Source organism: Miniopterus schreibersii (assembly GCF_964146895.1).
Source record: "Miniopterus schreibersii genome assembly, chromosome: 18".
Classification (NCBI taxonomy): domain Eukaryota; kingdom Metazoa; phylum Chordata; class Mammalia; order Chiroptera; family Miniopteridae; genus Miniopterus; species Miniopterus schreibersii.
This window is the reverse complement of record NC_138121.1, coordinates 30,601,774-30,628,915: the sequence shown is the minus strand read 5'-3', so window position 1 is coordinate 30,628,915 and position 27,142 is coordinate 30,601,774. Positions and strand designations below refer to the sequence as shown.

Below are 27,142 nucleotides of genomic sequence, written 5' to 3'. Positions count from 1 at the left end.
TAGAATCAAGTTGGGTACTTTCATATAAAATCTTATTTTTAATTCCTTCTCTGGCAATTCTTTCCTGGATTCTTAGCTTAGTATAATTATACCTACAATGGAACTAGCATCCTAAAGTCACCAAGATAAATCCTCCTCCTTCAACATTACATGATCTTCTAATAGTTAATAAAAAATGTCCAAGGCCAGCCACAACAGATCCTAATGAACCATATAATGCCGAATCCTGTGCACAGGGAATGTTCTCGACATCTAAAATTCCTAGGAGCTTAAAGGACTTCCCCTTCCCAGGCTCATCAGGCTACTCCCACCAAGGGCTACTGCCTACGGAACCCTTATATTTCTTTTCACCCAAAGTCATCTCCCACAATTACAGGTTTGAGACCTTGCTCAGTTAATTAGCTCCTCTCATTTGCAACTCTACTTGCTTCCTCCATGCAAGATTCTTCCCCTTGGATTACTAATATACGTAGATTTACTGAGACATATCTTTCCCTCAACCAGGAGGTTTCAGACTGAGTGTAAGGGAATAATTACTAGTGAGAATAAGAATTTAGGGAGAGTGGCATGAAGAAAGAATTGTAAAACCAAAAAGTCATTTAAAAATTTAGATGATACAACAACAAAAGTAATAATGCAAAACACATTTAGAAGAATCATTTGAAATTGTAGATAAGATCTTAAAACATTTCTATAAATCACAGGATGGCAAAAGAAAGTTGATCTATATGCATATTATCAATCTGAGAGAATACAATAACTTTAATACTGTCTTCCTCTATTAAATATAAGTCATTCCACTATGCATTTTCTGACTAAGGAAAATTTTCAGAAATAATAACTCTTCATGTGATCAACAAATAGTTAATTTGCATGTACAAGGGACACGAGGAAGGAAAAGATGCTGAAACAGTACGAAAAGCTTGACAGGCACACACAAAAAATGAAGATAAAATGAGAACACAGATGCACCTAATACTTTCTAGCTAGGGGAATCAGAGAGTGATAATACTCAAGCAAAGTCCAAAAGGATAAACCTGATTCCCTCCTGATCCATTCTCAAGTTTGGTTGATAGAAGCCACTATATGGTTGTTCAGTTCTTCCCTGTTCCTTGCCCCGTCAATTTTTAAAAGTCCAACCCATTCTCCTAATTTCTCATGTATCTGTTCCTACCTCCCTATTTTAACTAGCTGAAGTCTACATTCTCTTTAAGATTCCAACTGGCCTTACTATTGTCTGCTTCTATGCTCATCCCCAACTGATTTTTGTACAGTGCTGTCAGCATAAACTTCCTAAAGCTGGACTCTGGAATGCCACTTTATTGGCTAAACACTTTCAATGGCTCCCCACAACCCACCAAGAAAACTCAGACTTCTTAGCCTGTCATTCAAATGACAAACTGAGTAAGATAAACTTAGCAGTGGAAGGTAAATAATAAGGAATTGGGGGTGGGGTGGGGTGGTCCCCAAGTCTGTTATTTGACACATTTTCATTGGCACTTGAGCCTTCCAAAGCTGTTTTTCTCTTTCCTCTGTGACTTCTATCTCAATCTGTTGCATTGCTCAATTCTTCAACAGCCATATACAGAGTAGGGGAAGAGCATTCCAATTCAAGGGAACCTTATAAAAAGATCCCAGATCTGAAGGAACTTGACTGACCAGAAGACCTAAATGACATCTATAGTGTGGTTCCACCTTAAGTGAACTGAAAGGTGTTGTGAGCCAGGATAAGAGTTTTGGACTTCGTGGTTGTCTGTGTTTGCTTCCCTGATAGACTGCAAACTCTCTGTGGCCTGGGACGGAACACTTCTCCCCAGATATCCTCTTCATGTGGCTAATTGTGACTTACCTGTCAGGCCCTAGTTTAGATACTGTCCTCAAGAACTTTGTCTGTATTGCTCTTTTGTTTCCTAGTATCTAGCATAGTGTCTAGCATGTTGTCATAGTAGGCACTCAGTAATTCTGTATTAACAGCTTATCAAATAATAAGCACCAGGCAGATACAAGCTTCTCTATTTGCCCCATTTGCTTCATGCTGTCTTTAGTGTGGTAGGTTACCCCTGCTCTCAGCTGTGTCTTGGTTTCTCCAGAATCTCTATCTTATCCTCTCCAGAGAGAATCAGAGTTGGAGAGGAGTAGCTATCCAGTTGTATAAAATGCAAAAGGGGATTGGAAATATCACCACTGTTGAAACAAATTGAGTTAATCTTCCAGTTTTTAGTTCTGTCTTCACCCTTAATTACTTCACAGTCTTCTAGTTTCTATTAGCACCTGCTGACTCCAAATCCTGAGCCTTTTAGAAGTTTTGGTGGAAATCAAGTTACTTACTGGCTTTACCAACTGCCTACTCAGATTGCAGCTTTCTCAACTCTGCTAAGAATGAATTTAAACTCATCCATTTGCTTTTCAGCCTCCAAAATTTTGTTGCTGTTGTCTTTCAAAATTGACTTTGTCCTTTATGGGTTTATGTCTTTTAAAAAGAAGTGACTCTCATGTAGTTTTACTAGGATTTATTAACGGAAAGTAAAAGCATATCCAATCTGCAGTCTAAATTTAATTTTGACTCTTAAACTTCTTTCAGTTGGGCATTCTTCCTTGCGGTTGGTTTTATATTTTAATCTCCCAAACTATAAGGCCAAGAGACAGAGATATGAAAACATGACATAAGAGAAGAAGATAAATGCATCCCATAAAAATTAAAACAACAACAACAAACAAACACAAGGGGTGGGCAGGATGGAAACAAAACAGAAACTAATCTGAGAGTCACAAAGACAGAGACAGAGAGACAAAGACAGACAATTTATTAGGTTAAAGAGACTTGAGTCTGCAGATTTACAAGGTCCACAGAGAACTACTCAGTAAAAAATACACCAGTGTTAAAACTTCTGAACTCCAAGAATAAACTTCTAGAGAGAAAATAACTGAGAATCACACGGCATCAGCAACACTAGAATGTTAGAAGACACAAATCAGTAACTTCAAAGTTCTACAGAAAAAAAGAATTCTGAATTTGGAATAATATAGCCTCTCAATCAAGTAATCAAGAAAATCACAGGTTCATTAAGAAAATATGCCACTCACATATTCCATGTTTTTGTTTTTACAATGACAAAGATGCACTCAGCAATATTAGGGGGAAAAGAGAACCAAGTAAAAGGCCAATACTGAGTAAACAAGAAACAGGAACCCCCAGGGTATCTATAAATAGACTGGTGAGAGATAATGGACTAGAGTAGAGCAGTAGATGTGGTAAGAGGTCAAATATTCTGGATATATTTTGAAAGTAGAGCTGACAGGATCAGAAACACATGAGGTGTGAGAGGAACAAAGGTATTAAAGATGACTCAGAGGTTTTTGGTCTTACCAACTAAAAGAATAAGTTGTCATTAAATTAGATGGAGAAGCCTGACGGGGAAGCAGGTTTGGGACATGTGGAATGGTAGATGTCCAGTAGACATTCTTCCAGGTGATGCTGGTTGGATATCTAGCAGGTTCTAGAATAACATTTTTTCATTTTAATGTTGATGTGACAGGAACTTAACTTCTGTTTATATCATCTAGCCTACGGTAAAACTGGGTTTCATTATACACAGTTTCACTTAAAGTCACAGAACCCACTGACAACCTTAAGTGAGGACTTACTGTATATATCAGGATAAGAGGTCCAGGTTAAAGATAATAGTCAGTAATGTATAGATAGTATTTGAAGCTATGAACTATATTAGATCATCAAGAGAAGAGTGTAGATGATAATAACTTCTAAAATATGTTTTTATTGACTTTAGAGGGAGGGAGGGAGAGAGAAAACACTGTTGAGAAATATCCATTGGTTGCCTCCCACAGCACCCTGACTGGGGACCTAACCCAAAACCTGGGTATGTGCCTTGACAGGGAATCAAACCAGCGACCTTTTGGTACATGGGATGATGCTCCAGCCAACTGGCCAGGGAATAAATAATTTTTAAAAGACAGAGAGTGGAGGGAGGGAGAGAAGGAGAACAAACCAACACAAACTAAGCCCTGGAGTTCTCCAACATTTAGAGGTTCAAGAGCTGAAGAATCAACAAAGGAGACTGAGATGCAACCAGTGAGGCATGATATAAAATCAGGATGATGTCAACTGAAGAAAAGTATTTCAAGGTGAAAAGACCGATTGTGCAATACATTGCTGCTCAGTCAAGCAGACCCAGGATAAGAAGCAACCACTGGATGTAAGCAACACAGAAGTGTTTGGTAACCTTGATAAGAACAGTTTCTCATCTGTGGGAATAAAAACCTAAATAAAATGGGTTGAAAAAATAAAAATGGGTGGTGCAGCAAACTTCCCCAGGAAGTTTTGGTATAAAGGATAGGAATGGAAGTAGAAAAGAGGAAATGCCGTTAATAGTACTAGTGTTTTGTTGTTGCTGTTTTTAAGATGGGTGAAACAACAGCCTATCTGTAAGTAGACAGAAAAAATCTGGTAGAGCCCTAGCCAGTTTGGCTCAGTGGTTAGAGCATCGGCCCACAGACTGAAGGATCCCAGGTTTGATTCTGGCCAAGGGCATGTACCTCGGTTGCAGGTTTGATCCCTGGCCACGGGGAGGCAACCAATCTATGTCTCTCTCACATCTCTCTCTCTCCCTCCCACTCTCTCTGAAAAAGCAATGGAAAAAAAAAATATCCTTGGGTGAGGATTAAAAAAAATTCTGGTAGTAGGAATTGCTGGAACAGTGTCCTTGAATCATCAAGAGAGGATGCAATCTACTGCACAAGTCAAGGGTGATCTCAGAGAGAAGAATAGTTTATCTACATTGAGAGAGAAGGTTGAGGTTTGGGGCACAGATGCAGGTAACTGGGTACATGCGGGATGAACTGATCAAAATTCACTGCTGTTTGCTATTTTTTCTCTATTAAATACAAAACAAGGTTCACAAGCTAAAAGTGAAGATGGGGAAGGAATGGAATAGTCATGCAGAAAAATGGAATGAACAAACTATAGAAATATAGTATGACTACAGGGTTAGTCAAGGTAAATGTAGAGTGCAACTGGTCAGCATGACTAGGCTGATATAATTAACAATGAGATACCTACTCTATTAAGAAGCTACAATAAACTAGTTACTTTTGATGTTAGCTAATTTAATTTTCAGAATGACTCTGAAAGATGGGCATAATTATACTTATTTAAGAGATGAAGAAGTTAAAGCTAAGGTTAAATAACTTGCCCAAGGTCAAGGAGCTACTAAGTATTCAACGGGCCTTTTGGGTCACGATTACTTCCAGAAACAAACACACATCCTACAAAATTAGAATAAGAACCTTGTGAATACAATATTTTACAGACTGACTCACACTTTACCCATTAAAAATTTTACTTCAATGACATCCAGCTTTAAAAAATGATTTTTAAAAATATCACTTTAAAGCATCATAGAGAAAATGAAAGGTAAATTATTCCTTTAGAGGGCATATTCTACCATGGAGTAATATAATACACTCAAATTAAATCATCTGTACTTACTGCTATTATGTCATGCACATAGCAAGAGTTCTTCCTCTTCTTATTTCCTTCCTTCTACTACTATTTTCTTCAGGCTTTATGCCGTTTTCTCTACTTCAGATTCATGGCTTATTTTACTCCACTGGAAAATACAGTTAGCTTTGGTACCTGACTTCAGACTCCCATAATTACCAAGTACTTCTGTGGACTACACAGCAAAAATAAACTGTTTCCAAGGCTCCAAGTTCTGGCAACATGATTAAATAGGGCAACCAAAAGAAATTACAGCTTGAAGTTTCACTAGATCTTAGACATTCTAGGTAGTGATTTTGTGAATTACTAGCTTTAGGTCCCCAACTCCTGTGAGAATGCAAGAAATCAATATAGCACTTCACAGGTATTTCATTCATCATACAAAGATCTCCCGCTCTCTCACTGGAATTTATGATTAAGTAGTTAATTAACAATCAAGAAGTGGGTAAGCTATGGCAACCGACAACACTTAGAAGATAATTACGGAAATACTCTATTACCAATTTACCTATTTTTATAATCATCTTCTTCACAAAGTTTCTTTTCCTAACGCAGTGGCACTATCATTTTCATTTGAGTAGTGGATTATCCAGGTACAGCTAACTAAATATGTTAGATATAAATTTCATCCATTTTAGCCCATTTTATTTAAACAGTGTTAAAATCTATCTATGATTTATAGGAAATGTGTACTTCCTCGAACTTTGAAATTCCCATAATTAGAAACCTTCAATAACTACAAATATTCTTGCATTTATTCAAGTATTTATCAAGAGCCTGCCATGTGCCAGGCACTAAGGATAGAACAATGAATTGAGGCAAAAATCCTGACTTCACAGAGCTTCCACTCTGTGAGGATCTCTGGTATCCAGGATCTAGTATATGCTTGGGCATCATCTTCACATATATAATTGGAAATATTCCACAAACTTTCATGCACGTCACAACTTTGCAAGTCCCTCAAATATCCTGAACTGATTCTTGAAAGTTACAATTGAGCTTGAGCCATAAGATAAAAATATCTCCCCAATGATATCGATTTTGTCATAAGATTTTACTCTCTTGTATCCAAATTCTCCAAAATCACTTACTTTTCTGGAAGGGGAGCAGGCAACATATGTTAGGTATTTTCATTTTAAAGAGAAATACAATTGTGAACATGGAAAAGTATCACTTGAAGATATGTCCAAGAGATTTCTATGAGATTAACAAACTAAAATGCTAAATAGCCCAGTGGCCGTGGCTCAGTGGCTGAGCACTGACCTAGGATCCAGGAGATGGAGGTTTGATTCCCGGTCAGGGCTCAATCCTCAGTTGGGGGCGTGCAGGAGGCAGCTGATCAATGACTCTCTCATCATTGATGTTTCAATTCTCTCTCCTTCTCTCTCTCTTTCTCTCTCTGAAAATAATAAAGGTATATTAAAAAAAAAAAGCTAAATAATTTCCATTAACTCATTCATTAAATACACATTTATTCATCCCAGGAGCTTACTCAATGGGAGAGGGAAGGCGAAGACAGATAATAAACACATGCAAATAAGCAAAGATTATATGTAGGTCATGATCAGTGCTACAAATAAAATAAACTCAGAGATGTGACAAGGACAAACTACAACTTAGACTGACTTTTAAGATGTCCTGACATTCATTTAGAAGATTCTGAGTATCAAAGCCTATCAAACTTACCTAATTTCACTTTTACAGAATTAAGAGCTAATCTGTGAAATTTCTAGTAGAAAATAAAGGTGATCACCCGTTTAACAATACCTTTGGGATTGGGTTTTTAAATTAGATATAGTGTGACATACAATTTATCATTCAAACTAAAACACTTTAAAGAGAGAAAAGGGATGTTCTAATAATTAGGCCAGACCACAGGCACAAACAAGGACTTTCCACCAGGGCAAAGAAGGCCATAAGGTCACCCTAATTATATACCACATCTAATATAACTAGACCAAAATTTCAAGAGTATTTTACAGTTCCAGGTGAATTTAAATTATAAGTAATATCCAAGTAAAGGACCTAAAGGATAATCTGGACCATATAAACCAAGTGAATCCCTTACTAAATTTAAATATTTAAATACCTCACACCATACACAAAATCAATTTCAGGTGCACTGTAGACCTAAATGTAAAAAGACAAAGCAAAAATGTTTTGAAAAGACCATCAAAATATCTCCATGATCTTGGGGTAGGGAAAAATTCTTTTAAAAAAGAAAGATAGAAAGGAAGGAAGGAAGGGAGGGAAGGAGGGAGGGAGGGAGGGAAACCACTAGCCATAAAGAAAAAGAGTGACAAACATGTCTCCATCAAAATGAAGAACCTCTCTGGTTCACCAAAAGAAACCATCAAATGAGAAAAGATACTTGCAACAGATACATCCAGCAGAAGATCCAACTCTAGAAAAAGACATGCATTTCAACAGAAAAATGGGCAAAAGATTTCAAAGTCATTTCATGAAAGATGAAATCCAAATGACCAAGACATGAAAAGGTGTGTACCTCAATAGTACCAGGGAGACTAAAACCAGTTACAACTACATACCCACCAGATTGATTAGAATTAAGGTATCTGATATTAAGTAGTATTGTTGGTGAGGGATATGGAAGAATTAGAACTCTCACATACTAAAACTGAAACAAAAACTAGTAAACAACTACTTTGGAAAACTACTTGGCATTACCTAATAAAGACACACATTCCTCATGATCCTGCAATTCAAAGTATAGACCATCAGGAAAACTATGTAAATGTGCATCAGTGCCACCTAGACACAATGTTCATAAAGGCATTGTTCATAACAGCAAAAACCAGTAACAATTTAAACATCAATTGCAGAATACCCAAAACTGCAGAATAGAGATTCCAAGATGGCAGCGGATTAAGTGGAAGCTAAAATGACACTATCCCAGGATCAAACTGGAATTAGAACTAAAATACAGAAAAAAATCCTGAATAATCAACTACAACTGAAGACTAGCTGGAGGGAACCCTCATAACCAAGGACCTAAAGTGGAGACCACATAAAGACTGGTAGAAAGAGTGGAAATACAGGAGGGCTGGCCAGGCTTCCACAGACAGCAGTTGAAGGCGGGGAGGGATATTTCAGCTGTGGGGGGATATCTCAGCCCAGAGCACCAGAACTGAGAAAGGTACCAGGTACTCTGGCTATGAAAAGCAGCAGGGTTTCTGTCTGCCAGGGAGACATGGCTGGAAATGCAGGCACACTCTTAAAGGGTCAATGCACAAAATTTCGTGTGCAGCCACTCACCTTGGGCTCTGGTAGAGGGAGGGCAGAGTGGACTAGGCCTGTGAGAGGAAAATCCAAGGCTGCTGGCTCTGGGGACAGAGCTCAGAGGGTGGCCATTTGGATTCCTGTGCTGTCATTCCCCCATACTGTAGAAGACAATTTTTTCAGGCAGACCTTTACCTTCCAGGCAGCTTTTGCCTGAGGGGCGAGGGGGAAGCCATTGCTCCACCCTATGGAGTTTATACCTTGCTATGATCTACAGCCTGAGGCTCTTTAACAGACTTAGATTAATCAGCCTACAGGCAAAGGTGGTTCTCTGGATGCTCTGAGTCTTTGCCAGATCTGTATCTGGGCTCGGAAAAACACACTTTGGTGTTCACCTTGGCCCTGTCCAAAGGCACCCAGCCCCGGCAGAAGGAGCCACAAGCTGTGGAACATTGATAGCTCCAAACAGGGTACCCAAGGCCAGTCACAAACAGCATCTGCCACTGGTCGGCACCAGAGACCCTCCGAAAAGACTGGGAGTCCTTCCGGATCTACCTAATACATAGAAACAAACCCAAACAGGCAGCCAAAATGGGGAGACAAAAAACAAACACAAGCCCCAAATGAAAGAACAGGAGAATTTTCCAGAAGAGCTAAATGAAATGGAGATAAGCAATCTATCAGATACAGAGTTCAGAATAATGATTGTAAGGATGCTCAACAGCATGAGAAAGACATGGAAACTATGAAGGAAATTAACAATGACATAATAGAAATAAAGAGTACATTGGAAAGGCTAAACAGCAGATCAGTGGAAGCTGGGGATTAGATTAGCAAATTAGAAGACAGGGTAGAAAAAAGCACTCAATCAGAGGTCCAAAAAGAAACAATTAAAAAACAGGAGGACATAGGATCCAGGAGATCACGGTTTGATTCCCAGTCGGGGCACATGCCCGGGTTGTGGGCTCGATCCCCAGTTGAGGGTGTGCAGGAGGTAGCCGATCAATGACGACTCTCTCATCACTGATGTTTCTCTCTCTCTCTCTCTCTCTCTCTCTCTCTCTCTCTCCCCTTCTCCCTTCCTCTCTCTGAAATCAATAAAGACATATATATATATTTATATATCTTTATTGATTTCAGAGAGAGGAAGGGAGAGGGGGAGAGAGAGACAGAAACATCAATGATGAGAGAGTCATTGATCAGCTGCAGCCCGCAACCCAGGCATGTGCCCTGACCGGGAATCGAACCCCTATCGCCTGGATCCTAGGTCGATGCTCAACCGCTGAGCCACGCCCGGCTGGGCAAGATATATTTTAAAGAAGCACAACAAAAACAAAAAAAACCCAGGACAGTTTAAGAGAGTGGGACAATATGAACGTAACAATATTTAAATCATAGGAGTGCCATAAGATGATGAAAGTAAGCAAGTTAAAGAATCTGTCTGAAGAAATAATAGCAGAAAACTTCCCTAACCTGGTGAAGGAAAAAGTCACAAGTTCAGGAGGCACAGAGTCCCAAGCAAGAAGAACCCAAAGAGGCCCATGCCCAGACACATCATAATGAAAAGGCCAAAAATTCAAGACAAAGAATCTTAAAGGCAGCAAGAGAAAAGCAATTTGTTACCTACAAAGGAGCTCCCATAGAGCCATCAGCTGATTTCTCCTCAGTAACTCTACAGGTCAGAAGGGAATGGCATGAAGTATTCAACCTAATGAAAAGCAAGGACCTGAAACCAAGACTAATCTATCCAGCAAATCTTTAATTCAAAGTAGATGGTGAAATAAAGAGTTTCCCAGAAAATCTAAAGGCTAAAGGAGTTTATAAACACCAACAAACCAGCATTGCAAGAAATGTTAAAGGGACTGATGTAATAAGAAGCAGACTGCTTGGTAAGCCTCCCCTGTGAAGCTCTCTGGACCAGGACTTTTGTGTGCTGGGAGTTTTTTGATTACTGCTTTGACTCCATCAGTTGTTGTTGGCCTATTCAGGTTTTCTGTATTCTTCCTGATTCAGTTTTACATGATCTCACTCATATATGGAATCTAATGAACAAAGTAAACTGATGCACAAAATATAGAGTCATAGAAGCATGGAACAGACTGACAAATCTCAGAGGAAAGGCAGGGGTGGGCAAGTGAGTGGGACGAGATTAATCAAAGAACTTCTATGCATAAACTATGGATGGAAACAGACAATAGTGTCTTGAAGGTCTGGTGGGGGGGGTGGATGTGATCAATGGGGGGAAAAGGGGGCATCTGTAATACTTTCAACAATAAAGAAAAATTAAAAAAAAAACAAAAACACCAAAAAACTGCAGAATAGGTAAACCTGTTATATTTATGATGTACTACTAAGCCACAACAAAACCCAAAATTAAAAACAGGGTGAGCAAAAGTAGTTTTACAGTTATGAGTGCTTGAAACACAAGAGTTTATTCCTGTATGTATTCTTTTTTTAAACATCTTTTACATATATATGTGTGTGTGTGTGTTTGTGTGTGTGTATATGTATGTATATATATACATTTACATATATATACATATATATATATATATTTGATTTCAGAGAGAGTGGAAGGAAGAGGGAGAGATACATCAATGATGAGAGTCATCGATCAACTGCCTCCTGCATGCTCCCTGCTGGGGACTGAGGCGGAAACCCAGGCGTGTGACCTAACTGGGAAACAAACTCCAACCTCCTAGACCATAGGTCGACGTTCAACTGCTGAGCCACACTGGCTGGGCATATTCTTTATTCTTGTATTATATATTTTTCTATATGAACAACTGTAAACCTACGTTTGCCCACCCCTTTATATACAAGATAATTCCATGTATGTAAAGTTCAAAAATGGACAAAACTAAACTCTATTGTTTAGGGATGTAAACTTTAGCGATAAAACTATAAATGTCAGAATAATGTTTATATCTAGCTTAAGAGGGTAGTAGTTATAATGGGACGATGCAGGGGGTGGGAGTCTTCTGGGATGCTGGCAACCTCTGTTTTGCCCTGGGTGGAATTTACAAGGTTCTTTGTTTAAAAATATTTCATTTTTGCCCCGCCAGGCATGGCTCAGCAGTTGAGCCTTGACCTGGGATCCAGGCGATCAGGGTTCGATTCCTGGTCAGGGCACATGCCCAGGTTGTGGGCTCAATCAATGACTCTCTCATCATTGATGTTTCTATCTCTCCTTTCCTCTCTCTCCTTTCCTCTCTCTGAAATCAATAAAGATATATTTTTTAAAACATTTCATTTTTATCGATGTATCTTTTCAACATGTGTGGCTATATTTTGGAATAAAAAAAGGAAAATACTATCCTCAGAGGGGATTAAAAACACACAAAACACTCTAAAGAGAATTCTAAGAATGTTACTCAAAGAGATTAACACAATCTATAGTTTTAAAAAAGTAATCAGGATTTCTAAGTCCTAATACATACTGTATTCTAAACTCCACGAATAAATTTTAGGTTTTAATGTTTGAATGCCATTCTTCACCCAAATTTTTTAAAAGGTGGAATTTCAGATACCAAATTACTCAAGAAGTCCTGCAAATTCTAAAATTTTAATACCAAACACTCCACTTCTAATTTTCAAATTTGAAATAAGTGCCCAGTGTTGACTGGACAGGTAAACAGCAGTTTAAGATTAGATACTGCTAAGTAGATTAACTCCAGTTTTTGCAAACACAATTAAATTCCCAAACACATTAAATGACTCATACTTATTTTTAAAAACATACATTATATATGTGGGATTAAAAGCCATATAAACTAAGTGATTAAAAATCTTTTTATTGTTGTACTTATATCACATATTTATGCAGTTATGATATAAGGAACAAATGAACAAATGCTTGACATATTAGTTTAACTACTACAGATTAATAGAATATTGACTCTAAAAGCTGTTGAAAAGACAATTAAAAAAAAAAAGTGGGCCATTAACAAAATATAGATGTTTTTAGGCTCTTGTATAGAAAAGTATATTCATAGATTTTTAATAGACTGGAGTTAGTACATGAGAAAACTTTAAAACCGGAATAATTTTTTTCTTTGGGAGGAGTGAAGGTGACACAGCGAACTGACAAGTCACTAAACTAACAAGATACCTTAAATTCAGATTAGGTAAAACAGTGGTTTTTAAAAAGTTATTTTAACCACTTTACTAAGGAATACTGTTTTCACCAGGAACTTTATAGAGAGCCTTCTTCATAATTTCATAAAGTCATTGAAACTAAACACTATACAGCTAAATATCCGTCTGGGGGTAAAAATAAAAAAGAACAGAAAAGGAAACTAAGACAAAATAAGACTCCTTACCCAGGTACAAAATTTGTCCCAACGCGAGTGCTATGAAAAAGGATCTACCAGAGCATCCAAAAAATGTCATTGATGACTTGTTTAATACTGTGAAATGACTCTCCTACCAGTTTAAGATTACACTTTGAACAGATTCAGAAAATTTCTTCCTATTCCTGCACCTCTGTTCCTACTGAGCCTCTTACTTCCTAAGTCTACCAGTTGTACTGGGGAAATTACCTGCTACAGTGCTTCCCTCTCATGAGTATGCCAAACTTCTGAGATTTCTTTTAGGATCAAGAGTTAAAAAGTTTATTTTCTCCTGGTTTCCTGGTAGAAAGAAGGCCCAGCGCGCGTGGGACGGAAACAAAACCCACACGGACTGCGGCGATGCTAAATACTACAGGTAGGACACCTTCCTCCCCAACACCCAGAGCTCCCTGGCCCGCCGACCACTCAGTTCCTTCGGAACTAGGGTCGCGGTTCAAGCTTGAACCCTCCTCCCCACCGGGATTCCAGAAACAGGGTGAAGGTGACAGCAGCAAGCATTTTTAAAGAGATGGTTGCACAACAGGCTTTGAGAAAGATTCCGGTTTAACAGGTAAATGCCACAGAGAACACAAGAGGGATGCGATCTGCTCGAGATGGTCTGCATCGCAGAGCAAATCCAAAGTTTTAGCACATTACTCACAGTTCACCTGAGGAATAGCGCCACAAATTGAAATCGAGAACGTGCGAAAACGGTGCTGCAGAACCAAGAGATCAGCACTAAACTCAAACGAGGCGGAAAATTCTGTGACTACCCGGGCTTTGTTTCGTGGTGAGACGGCGGGCCACCGAATTTCAGAGTTGGAAGGCACGTCTCTCCGCGTTCTCCTGCCCGTTCTGGGGCTTCAGGGCCGCCCCGCCCGCCCCGCTCTCGGTCGCGTCGTTCCCGGATGGAAGGCGCGGACCTCGGCAGTGGAAGCCAGGGAGCCCTGCGGGAGGCCGCGGCCCAGCCCGCGACGCCAGGGCCCGGGAGCGGCCTCCGGGAGGTCGACGGAGGGGACAGGGAAGGAGCGAGGGGGCCGCGGGCCGCGAGCGGAGCGCGGCCCCGAGCGGGCGCAGGGCCCGATACCCCACCCCGGAGTACCTTTGGCGAGGGCTACGGTGGAGTTCTCGGTGTCGATGGTGTAGAGGATGCCCTCGTAGCGGATCTCCGCCTTGGAGATAAGGCTGATCTTGCTGCCGATGTAAGGGGTGCCCCCACTCATGGCGCCGCCGCCGCTCGGGGCCGCTCGCAGAGAGGCCGATCCCACGTCGCCGTCGCGGCTCTGCACGCCCGCTCACTCCGTCGGCGCCTACAGCAGCCGCCTCAGAACCAACATGGCGGCGGAGCCGGCTCCGCTACCCTCCCCCAGCCTTCCGCCCTCAAGCCGCGGCGCGGCGGCGGCGGCGGTGGCAGCGGCGGCGGCGCGGGGCATGCTGGGCCAGCGAGACCGCGCTCTCGCGAGACTCGGCCGGCTGCGGGAATCCAGGCAGTTTTTCAGGGACTCTGTTGTCCCGGCAGCGCCGCTTGGCCTGGTCTAGCGCGACCCTTCCTGGGCCGGCTTAGAGGAGGTTGAGGAGGCGAAGTGCATCGTGGCGCCCCGGCACTGTGGGTGCGCGCGGCCCTGTGGACCTCAGGTGTGGCCTTCACCGTATCCATACCCGTTGTTTCCTCTTTACAAATGCTGCTCCCTCTGCCTGAAAGTTGCCCACCCGCCTCCAAACTCCTGACGATCTCCTTTAGGACCCTGTCCTTTCCCTGTGGAAGCAACTGTGTCCCTTATAGAGGTCTCATGGCCCCATTACAGCATCCACCCCCCCCACCCCCCCCAACGAGTTCCTCCCCTCCCCCCTACCCCCGGGTCCTGGAGCTGAGATTCTGTCCCAGCACTTTCAGATGGTCCCATTCTGGTCCTTAGCTTTCAAAATCATTGAACATATAGACCAATCCTGTTTGCAGCTTTGATCAATTCTCTGAACTCTGGACTGATATAAACAATAGATTCAACCTCTCCCGTTGGGTGTCTAATTGGCAACTGTGTGTGTCCAAAGTCCTACTCTTGATTTCCTCTCTAAACCTAACCTTTCTCTATTCTCCATCGAGGTGTGAAAATGAATAAAGGAAAACCTCATTCAAAGTGGAGCGCAGAATCCCTGAAAGGGAGCTCTCTGGAAGGTACCACCCACCGCAGCTTACTTTACAAACTTGGGCATGAAGAAGCTTATTTTGCTACCCCAGCAGGAGGAAGGAAGGGTTTTCTCCTTGTGCAGTAACAGCCCAGCCAATGAGAAACCACCACAGTCAGCCAATGAGACGCCCCCACCACCCTGAACTTTCCCTCTCCTCCAGTGGACTTTTGCTTGTGACTGACTACCCCCCCCCCCCCCCCCATCGAACTACTTCTCACCATCTCCACCTCTACTTCTCTGTTACATCCTACCATTATTCTGGCCAGGATTATTGCAATGGCCTAAAAGGTTCCTCAACTTCTTCCCCTGCCCCCAATAGTTTATTCTCAACACAGCAGCCTGAGGGATATTGTTAAAATCTAAGACAGATCATGTCCCTCCTCTACTCAGTACTCCTCTCCCCAATGATTCCATGCCACACAGTAAAAGCCAGACTCCTTACTTGGTCTTATAAAGACATACATGATTTAGTCCATGGTTACCCTACTTCCCGTTCTGTTTCAGCCACCCCTTCTTTACCCAGAGCTTTCACAATTCATTCAGATCTCTGCTAAAATGTCACCTCTAGAGATGACTTTCCTTACTGTCCTACTTAAAATAAGAACACCTTGTCCTGGGTGGTGTGGCTCAGTTGGGCTTTGTCCTATGGACCAAAAGGTTGCCAGTCGATTCCTGGTCATGGCACATTCCCAGGTTGTAGGCTTGATCCCTGGCAGGGGGTGGGCAGGAGGCAGCTGATTGATGTTGTGCTCTCACATCGATATTTCCCCCTCTCTCTCCCTTCCTTTCTCTAAAAATCAGTAAAAATATTTAAAAACAAAATAAAATAAGAACACCTTTATCACTCGACATCTCCTTACTCTGCTTGCCTTTTTTTCAAAGCATTTATCTCTTCCCAATATGTCTTTTTAATTACTTCTGTGTAACTGTCTCCTTCATTAGAATGTAAATGTTTTGAGGCAGGGACTTTGTTTTGGTCACTGCTGGATGGTCAGGACCCAGTACAGTGCCTGGCACAGGGCAGCTGCTCAGTAAATGGCTGCATGAATGAACAGTCAGAGGAAGGCAGAGCATAGGCAGGATGTCTGGTGAGCTGAGTGAATAAATGGTGAAAAGTCTGGCAACACCGAGAAGGGAAAGCAGGAGAGAAGAGGAAGTACTAGAGGCTGTGTTGGAGCTGATACACAGTGGCTTCAAAGGAAAGCTGTGAAATACACTCTTAAGTGCAAGGTTGCTGCCAGGGAGTCGAACTATTACTTCTGTTCTTTCCTCCCCCTTCCAGGCCTGGAAACTAGCCTACCTTTCCATACTTGCTGGGTCAGCTCATTTTTTTCCATCTATAAGCTGAGAATTCCTAAACTTATATGTTTATTCCAGATCTCCTGACTTCCAGAGTCACATTAACTACATATTAACTAGATGCAATTGCTTGGGTGTTCCACTGGTACTTCTAACTCAACATGTTCAATATTATCTACATCTACTCCCCTCCTCCAAAATAAATCTTTATCCATGCTCCCCATTCCCATAACTGGCCTCAGGACTCACCCAGGTGTCCAGTCCTGAAACCCAAGAGTCTTTATCTACTTACACGCAATCAATCATCAGTCTTGTTGATTCTACTTTATGTCTTGTAATTCATGGTTTCCTGAGCCCTATACATGCAGCTGATCAGTGTGAAAGCCCATAGTGTATTATCCATGTGACTCTTCAATTTATGTGCTAGAAAAAAAGTTGAGAACTGTGACACATTTCACTACCATGGCTTCCTAAAACCCAAACCCATGTTGCTTCCCTGCTTAAGAGCCATTAATGACTTCTGGTAGCCCATAAAAAAAACCTACAACTTCCTCCCATTGAATGTTTTCAGCAATAGGTGCTCTAGAATTTCTACATTGGAGGGGTTAAGAAGAGGCAATCTGGTTGGAAGTGGAGAGAGGAAGGATTGGAGGCTTGTCCAAAGATAATTTTCTAGCTAGTATACTGTTTTTTGCTTATATTTGTCTTTGCTTGGTGAGGCTGGGGAGTGGCTGATGGACAATATGGGGGAAACAAGGTTCCTACCCCTCACCATCTTTTGGTGTGATTGCTGTTATTGTAACTCCAGTATACTCTGCGTGCTTTAGGCTATGACATACTGAATTAATTGCTTCCTAGGACATATATTTCACTGGTCCTCTTCTACTCTCCTTCATCTCTAGTTTGATATGAAAGACTCTCTATCCTATTTCCACTTGACAGGCAAGATTCACAGTCACCCTCATTCTACAGATAAAAATTAGCTTAGAATAGATCTAAGATTTAAATGTATGAGTTAAAACTATAAAAGTCTTAGGAGAAAGCATTGGAGTAAATCTCTGTGACCTGGATTAGCAATGATTTCTTAGCTATAGCACCAAAAGCTTTATATAACCAGAATATATAAAGAATTCTTACAATCAGCAATAAAAACACAAATTAAGTTACCCAATTTAAAAAAATGGGTAAAAGATTTGTATAGACATTTCACCAAAGAAGATATATAAGTGGCTAAACAAAGAAAAAGGTGATTTACACCATTCATCATTAGGGAAATACAAATCAAAACCACAATAAGATACCGCTTCATACCTACTAGGATGGCTGTAATTAAAAAGACAATCACAAGTCTTAGGATGTGAAGAAATTAAAACCTCACATATTGCTCATGGGAATATGAAATAATGACACCACTTAGGAAAAAAGTTTGACAGTTGCTCAAAAAGTTGAACATAGCGTTACCATACGATGCAACTGTTCCATTCCTAGTTATATTCTCAAGAGAATTGAACTCCCCCAACCCACAAAAACTTGTACATAGATGTTTATAGCAACATTATTTATAATAGCCAAAGTGGAAACAACCCAAATATCCATCAGCTGATGAATGGATAAACAAAATATGGTATATTCATGAATGGGGTCTTATTTAGCTATAAAAAGAAATGAAGTACTGATACATGTTATAACATGGATAAATCTTCAAAAGGTTGTACTAGCCCAGGCAGCATGGTTCAGTAGTTGAGCGTTGACCCAAGAACTAGGAGATCATGGTTCCATTCCTGGTCAGGGCACATGCCCAGGTTTCAGGCTCAATCCCTAGTAGAGGGTGTGCAGGAGGCAGCTGATCAATGAGTCTCTAATCATTGATGTTTCTATATCTTTCTCCCTCTCCCTTCCTCTCTCTGAAGTCAGACATATAGGTCACATATTGCATAGATCCATTGATATGAAATGTCCAGAATAGGAAAATTCATAGACATAAAATAGATTAGTAGAATAGTGGTAGCCAGGGACTGAGGGGTGGGAATGGGGAGTGAATGCTTCTGGGTGCAGGGTTCCTTTTTAGGGGGACAAACTTAGATAGTGGTGATGGTTGCACTACATTACAAATATGTTAAAAACCACTAAATTATACACTTTATTTATTTTAATATATATCTTTATTGATTTCAGAGAAAGGGAGAGAGAGAGATAGAAACACCAATGATGAGAGAGTCATTGATCAGCTGCCTCCTGCACGCCCCCTACTGGGGATCGAGCCTAAAACCTGGGCATGTGCCCTGACCCGGAATTGAACGTGGATCTGCTGGATCCTAGGTTGATGCACACTCGCTGAGCCACGCCTGACTGGGCTAAATTATACACTTTAAAAGGATGCATTTTATGGAATGTGAATTGCATCTCAATAAAAAAATATTCTGCGGGCCAGACTCTTAGGGGAGGGTTTCAGTAGAATATTCATCAGCTTTCCAGGTGCATTTTTAATATGCTGAGGCATCAAAATGAGTGTAGACAGGAGTTTTGATTAATTCTTTGGTCTGTATTACTGTTTTACTTTTGTCTTAGGTCTGCCTGGCTTTACTGGGGTTTTTGTTATTTGTTCCCAACTTCATCTGTCCTTGGGTTTAGCTGGCACAAATGGCATTAATTGGGTCTCTGTCCTCTATCTCCCTGACCAGGGGGATTTAAGCTGTGTATTAGCTGGTTAGGGAGGAGGGTATAAATCATTTGCTCTCGAGTGTTCTTGGTTGGGGAAGATTAGGTCTTGCAGTTCATAAGCCTGCTGTAAGGTGCACAAACTGTTTGGCCTTGTTTGATTGTCTCAGTTTCCCCATTCCACTTGTCCAGGGATTTTCCTAGCTGCTTACTATCCTGCCACAATGAGCTCTTCCCATTATATTTTTTTCTGCCCCACTTTCTCTCCTTTTTTCTTGTGGCTCTCTAATTACACATATATGAGATCTTTTGATACTGTCCTACATGTTTCTCATACTCTGTTCTGTTTTCTTTCTGCCCCCCCCCCCTTTGCTTCATTTTGTGTAATTTCCATTGGCCTGTTTTTAAGTTCACAGATCCTTTCTCTGCTGTTCCCAATCAGCTATTTGGCCCATCCAGTATTGTCTTTTTCAGTCTAGAATCTCCATGTCTATTTTTTTCTGTTGAAACTCTGCATCTTCTTTTTTACCCTGTCCATCTTATGCTCTGATTTCTTTAATGTATTTATCATAGTTATTTTAAAGTTCTTTTCTGCTAATTCCAGCACCTGGGTCGCATGAGAATCGGCATGTATTGATTTTTTTCCTCTTGATTATGGGTCACACTTCCCTGCTTCTTTGCATCTCATTGTTTTTATTGTATGTTTGGAGGTTGTATTTAAAGGAACCAAAGCGACTGGAGCAAATCTTTTTTTCCCCAGAGAGGATTAACCTTTTCCTCCGCCAGTCAGCTAGAACGCCTCCGCCAGTCAGCTAGAACGGGCAGCTGAGCATTCTGGTCCAATCAAGAGCTGAGCTGAATTAGGGCTGGAGTGCAACGTTAGTTAGTTTCAGTTCACCTGGGCTTCAAATGTCTAAAGGGCAAGACTTATTCTGAGGGTCTTAGGCCCCCTCCTTCTAGTGGGACTTGGACTCAGGCATTGGGAATGGAAGGAGATCTCTGTCTTTCAGTCCAAGCCTCAGCCTCCTACTCTGCCACCCATTTAACTAAAGAGGACTCGCTCTGTGTTTTGGGTTCTTACATATTCTCATCTGTTGCTTTAGCCCATACAGATGTTTAAAGTGTCAGTGGTTCCTTCTTAGCCAAGCAGAGCCCTCTCACTGTGGCTGGCACCATCATCTGCCTGCCCATGCCCAGACTTGGCAAATGCCCCAAGTAGACATGAATCTTTTTTCACTTATGAAGTCTTGTCCGCCTGCTCTAGAATTTAGTTCCTTTATACTACTTTGTGATCTTTGTAAAAATAAATATGATGTTTAACCCATTTCTCCCTGTTATTACAGTACAAGTGGCCATTTGTTGAGACCTTTTATAGCCTACTTGGAAGAAGAATTTGGAAGACTTTTGGCCATATTTATATCCATTAGGGTTATATCCATTATATTCTTAGAAAGGCCCTCACAACCAATTTTTCCTCTAGAGTTGGGGTAGACTGCTAGTCCTTCAGTTAAATAACACATGACATTGTGGGCTTGCATTTAAGGGTTGTGATTTTTGGAAAAATATATCCCTTCAAACACCAGAACCACTCTCAGTGCAATGAGATGCATGTTCTATGAGAGATGCACTGAAACTGAGACTAATTAATGGTGCTATGGAGGATGTCTCCCATCCCACACTTGCTCTGGGGGTGCATGCACGTTGAGTGGGATTGTTACTGATTCCTGTCTCACTCTTTCTTTTCAGAGCACAATCACTGAATTTACAGAGTTAAATGCATAGATTACATAATTTTATTTAAAAAAAAGTCTTTATTGATTTCAGAGAGAGGAAGGGAAAGGGAGAGAGAGATAGAAACATCAATGATGAGAGAGTCATTGATCGGCTGCCTCCTGCACTCCCCTGACTGGAGATCGAGCCCACAACCTGGGCATGTTCCCTGACTGGGAATCGAACCTTGATCTCCTGGATCCTAGGTTGATGCTCAACCACTGAGCCACACCTGACCGGGCTATAATTTCATTTTTTGCTGCCTTTAATTGACAGTGGTTTTCTGAATTATATGTTTTTACTCATAATTTTAAAATAATGAAACTGAAGCTTAGAGAAGTCAAATAATTTAGATCCAGGATTGAGGTGGGAAATCATAAATTTCAACCAAGTTTGTATGATTTCACAATGTATGTGCTTTACACTATTTTAGGATGGCAAATAGAATTTTTCATCAAATGACAACTCAAGTAGGTGGCAGTGCTTGTCTGGAGATATGTGTTGAGAATTTTGAGGTTGTGTCTGAGATAATCAGGACCTTGTGTCATGGTCAATTATCAGTATCTTCCATGGACACAGGGTGGAAAAGTGGTGAAACCAGGTCCAAATCTCTTTTCTATTCCATCTGCCTTCTAAGTGCATGCAGTGAGAGTACATATGGTAAAGTGCTTTGTAAGCCTAATAACTCTGTCTATAATTATATTATTTTTACCATTACTCAAATATTTGTCCAGTGATCTTAACAACAAACAATAGAAATGGTTAAGAAGTGTGAGTGGGTGACTGGAAAGTAAGTAAAAGAATAAAAATCTATAGTGAATTTATACATTTCTAAAATTGGAAATCTAATGATGGCAGACCTGGCCCACAAGCCCCACCAAAACCCTTCAATGGCTTATCTTTGCTCTATGTCCTTAGAATTACCTGGGCTATATCATTTACAAGACATGATGTGTGATTGGGCTCGTGCTTGACTCTCCTACCTCACCTCTTGCCGCTCCTCCCCCTTTCCCCCATTCTTTCCCTCACCCCAGCTTTTGTCCTTCATTCTAGAAACTATGTTAAACTTCTCTCAGATTCTCCCCCTGGAGTCTTCCCATTGCAGCTCTCAGCCTATATATCGCTTCAGTCCAGAAGCCTTCTCACTGCTGTCTGGAGAGCAGCCATCTGAGATATTTGCTCCTTCCACACAACCTTATCCAACCTGTGCTAACTCTGCCATTGCGATGATCACCTGGGGGTGAAGTCGCCTCTTTACTTATCCATGGTCTACACTAGTTTGTTGTTGTGCTGAGAGCAGGGACTGTACGTGCCTTTCCACCATCGCATTCTTAGCACCAACTCAGGTCCTTGCAGAGTAGACTTGCAAAATATCTCTGTCAGATGAATTAATAGATTAATGATTTTTTAAAATTTTGTGAATTTTCAACAGATGCTCACAGTAGGAGGCGACCTTTTTATTTATTTATTTAAAAAAAGAAGATACAGAAGTAACTACTTCTAGCTTTAAAGATTATATTTTAACATATGAGGGCTTAAATAAGCTGTGCGGAACATTCATTTCTTGTTGTGTACTAAGTTAACATGCAAATTTCGATTGTCAGTTGAGTAGTTCTATGTGATGTTTTTTTGTTACTATTATGGAAGACACCCATGGCTTTCTCAGACATCCCATCTGGGCCTCCAGTGTGGTCTAATTATTCTGAGAAGCCAAGATGTGTTAGAGCTGAGCTTGATTACTCTAATGGCACACAATGTTTTTATAAACCTCCCTATTCCTGAATAATTATCATTATCATATGTATGTGTTTAGCCAAAAGCTTAATTGGAAAATTCCAGAATGAAACAATGCTACACAAGAAAAAAACACCTTCCAGTCATTTTCTTTGGGAAAAAAAAAAATCAAAGTGTGGCTAATACATGCATAAGGTTATATCATCAAATCATGCAGAAGGGCTTACGATGAATAGCAATTATTCCCAGCCTACCTCTCCCAACCATGGTCCTAGGGAGACAACCATTTTAAACTTTCAGCTGTTTCTCTTGGTAGTTATCTTTGTCTCTAACTAATATGCTTACATCACCAGTTCTTGATTCATCCATTCTAGGCATTACCTATTAATTTTCATCTATTATAAATGAAGGTTTGTTTCACAGGGCAAGTACTTAGAGATATTTTAAAGCTCGTTTCCATTCCCAAGTTGCCTTTATTTCATCCATACAGGACTGGGGTCCATGCTCTATGCATTGTAAGGTGGGCCCGTTATGCCCAGGTGGTGCCTGTTCTGACTATGTAAGGACTTCGCTGTACTAGCAGTTCCGTATATGCAGATGCTTCTCTCTTGGTTATGTTTTTTGTTTGCTTATCTTAGGGTCTTTTTTTTTTTTTTTTTTAAATACATCTTTATTGATTTCAGAGAGAGGAAAGGAGAGGGAGAGAGAGAGAGAGAAACATCAATGATGAGAGAGTCATTGATCGGCTGCAGCCCACAACCTGGGCATGTGCCCTGACCGGGAATCGAACCCTGATCGCCTAGGATCCTAGGTCGACGCTTAACCACTGAGCCACACCCGGCCGGGCCTTAGGGTCTTTTATGTTGGAGGCTTTCATTGGAGCATATATGAGAACAAGATAAAAAATCATCTCTGTGATGAGGCCTCTGTGTTTGTAGCGGGCTCGCTGATCGAGAGACTTCACTTAGGACGATCAGGTGGGAAGCCACTCTCTCTAGACGTTTAACTGGTGAACCTCTAAATGTTACATTGTGGAAATTTTGGGGTGTCCAATTATTTTTTTACAGAAGAACCTCTGTGGTGTTTCTGGGGGGCGCATCTCAGGCCCCCACATGGCTGCTATGTGAGAGTGGTGGGGAGGAGAGTGAGACTCAGCCCGTCTCACCCCTACCCTTTGCTGTAGTGGGCTGTAATAGGAGGCCAAGGGATCATTTGCTCCCTCTTGGCTGCTGTTTTCCTCCCCACTCCCCACCATGTACATTCCAGTTCTTGGCCTCCTGTACTTGGCTTCATCAGTTACTTCCACTTCCTATTTTTGTGTGTTTAGTAAAATATACATAACATAAAATTTACAATTTTTGCCGTTTTTAAGTATACCGTTTAGTGGCATTAACTACACTTACACTGTGCAACCATCACCGCCAGAACTTTTCATCTACGCAAACTGAAACTCTGTACCCACTCTCCCCTCCCCGCAGCGTCTGGAAATCATCATTCTGCGTTCTGTCTCTGTGAATTGGACTACTCTAGATACCTCATACAACATTTGAAATCATAAAATATTTGCTCTATGTGTCTACCCTCTACTTTACAGCTTTAATAAGCCTGTTGAAATTTCTTCTCTAGATTTCTGTTGAAGTGCCCATCTCTTGTGGATTTGTACTTTTACCTCCTCTACTAGTATTTTAGCAGGGGGAGGACTTGGAGATCAAAGTCTGCGGCTAAGTAGCCATTTTTAAGCAGGAGTTCACTCATTTTGAAAAAGGAATATTCCAGCAAGAGGATAAATACTGTATGGTTCCAGTTATATGAGATACCTAGAATAGTGCAATTCATAGACACAGAAAGTAGGACGTTGGTTACCAGGGGCTGGGGGTAAGGAGTCACAGGGAGTTTGTTTCAGGGTTTGGAATTTTAGTTTGGGGTGATAAAAAAGTTGTGGAGGTGGGATGATGGTAGTGGTTATACAATAAGGTGGATACACTTAATACTATTAAATTGTACACTTAAAAAGGTAAAAATGGTAAACTTTATGTTATGTATATTTTATCACAATAAAAGCTTTTTTTTAAGTTCACTGTATATAATTTTACTATAATCAAGTGCCTGAGAAAATGTCGCTGCTTCAAAATGCTATGGAGGGTGGGATTTAATTCTGTGAATGACAGTATCTTGCTTGTATTGGCGCCACTTACATGTTGATAACAATGATTAACCCTGGACTAAAAAAAATTAAATGCTATTGCTTGAAGGTAAGGTGAGCAATCTAAAGCAGGTAGGAATCGAAGAGAATATGAGTCTTGTAAGAAGGGAAGGAAACTAGGTTAGCTCTAATTTACGAGACTTTTCCTCTGAGGACCCTTCCAGTTACCAGCAACACATGACACATGGTGAAATAGAGCTAAAATATAAAGTGGTGGTCTTACTAGCTGAAGAGACTGAGGCTTGATTTTAGGGTTGCTAAAACAGCTGGAAATTGAGGGTGGACATCCCAGAAAGGAGGGAGTCATAGGGAGAAGCTATAAAATACTCATATAAATTCTCCTCAAATCCCTTGCAAGACCTTAGGGAACACAGCTGAAAGTTTAGCTATAATTTTAGGCAGAAATTTCAGTACTAGTTTGAAGTTCAAGTTCTGACAAACAGGAGTGGCTTGATGAGCTCCTAAAGCTTTCTATTGAAATCCAAAAGCGCCATGCCTTACAAGAAAGCTCAGGGCTAAGGGTTATTAGAAATCAAAAACATCCATAAACAGGTTTAATAGCAGACTGGAACTGTAGCATACAGGAGAGTCAACCTGAAGAAAGGTCAGTAGAAATTATTCAGATAAAGTATAGGGAGAAAATGATGGAAAAAGATGAACATTCTCAGTGACTTGTGGGACTATATCAAGTGGTCTAATAAGTGTGTATTTAAAGTCTCAAAGGAGAGGAGATAAAGGGACAGAAAAAATATTTCAAAGACTAGTATTCTGAAATTCCCCAAATTTAGTGAGCTACATCAACCCACAGGTCCAAGAGTCAAAGGGGTGTCTACAGCGGGGCTCCATAGCTGCTCTTGTGCCTTTTTTCTGACATGTATGTGCAGATGTGAGGCTTGCATAGTGGAGACTGAGCCTCTGTGGGCGGCCACAGTTGGTCCAGTGCTGGGCATTGCGATGAAGGTGCAGGTGGCAGCAGTCATGGTGGTGGCGGTGGTGTGTTGAATGAGAGAGGGAGACAGAGATATCTTCCGAGGTCTTAAGTCTGTTACAGGTGGATTTGTTGCTCGAACATCAAGAGGTTCAAACAAGTTAAACTAGAAAGAAAAGACATCCCAGAGGCAGAGGGTGAAAGGGGTGAGGATCTGGCCTGCTGGTGGTCTCCCCTGTTCTGTTGCCGAGAAGCCGAGAAGCCGAGAAGTTGGGCCCGGAGCCCGGGGCCTGCTGCCAGGCTGAGTGGCTACAGGCAAGGGAGGCTGGGAGGCACTGCCTCCCATGGCCCCTGACTCTCCCGGGGCGAGGTGGAGATAGGGGCCAACTTGCAGATTCCCTTTGCAGGTGAACACGTGGGGATGAGTTCAGTCTGGCTTAGGTTGTTTTGAGAAGTATCTGTGTTTTTACACAGATTGCCCCTTGCATTATGGGCAGGGGCATATTACAAATGGAGACCACGTACCATATATCTAAATGTTTTAAAATGATAATTCAATCAATTAACAGCTAAATAAAATATGTTATATCCTTTTTTCTCTGGATAAACTGTACTTTCAAACCGACCTGGAAGGCCAGGTTCCACCCCAGAACATGGTGAGATGGGGAGAGACAGCCCTGACTGTAGCTGATCCCCCTCCTCTTCCCACTCTCAGCTCTTTCCCACACTGTGAAGTCTCGCCTTCACACTCAACCGTGTCTTCAAATCTGTTTTTATTCCTCAAAACAGCCACTTCTTAATTATGCCCATGGCCAAGGGAAATGCACACCCTAGTGGCAATATGCCACACCTCAGGATGGCAGACGGGAAGAGGCCCACACAGGTCCACCCTGGAAGTGGGCTTGGGCTGTTTGGGCTTGGAGTCTGGAGCTCTTGGTAGCCGGGGCATGGCTTAGAACAGGGGTCAGCAAACGATGGCTCCTGGGGCAAATCTGGGCCCTCCACCTGCTTTTTTCTTCTTGTTATTAATCCTCACCTGAGGATATTTTTTCCATTGCTTTTCAGAGAGAGCAGAAGGGAGGGAAGGAAGGAGGGAGGAGACAGAGAGAGAGAGAGAGAGAAACATAGATGTGAAAGAGATACATTGACTGGTTGTCTCCCTCCCTTGCCCGCACTGGGAATGCACCCTCAACCCAAGTGTGTGCTCTTGACTGGGAATCGAACCCGTGACCCTTTGGTGCACAGGCTGACGCTCTAACCACTGAGTCACTCTG

General features: G+C 41.3%; 1 protein-coding gene and 1 long non-coding RNA gene across 7 annotated transcripts in view; one reads left to right on the top strand and one right to left on the bottom strand.

The window, feature by feature from the left end:
• LSM14A (LSM14A mRNA processing body assembly factor) overlaps positions 1 to 14,498 on the bottom strand; it is a 59,616-nt gene extending 45,118 nt beyond the window's left edge. For 3 of the 6 annotated variants that reach the window (XM_081117904.1, XM_081117902.1, XM_081117903.1), the window contains exon 1: positions 14,192 to 14,492. In XM_081117904.1, the coding sequence (XP_080974030.1) occupies positions 14,192 to 14,312 (121 nt within the window). In that variant the 5' untranslated portion in view covers positions 14,313 to 14,492. Of the gene's footprint in view, positions 1 to 14,191 lie in introns of all 6 variants that reach the window. The other 3 variants (XM_081117905.1, XM_081117906.1, XM_081117907.1) reach the window with 3 other exon arrangements.
• Positions 14,499 to 14,559: 61 nt separating this feature from the next.
• Positions 14,560 to 27,142, top strand: part of LOC308547733 — a 50,808-nt gene continuing 38,225 nt past the window's right edge. Inside the window, exons 1-2 of the long non-coding RNA XR_013997543.1 lie at positions 14,560 to 14,724; positions 15,191 to 15,262. This is a non-coding gene — a long non-coding RNA (uncharacterized lncRNA). The remainder of the gene's footprint in view (positions 14,725 to 15,190; positions 15,263 to 27,142) is intronic.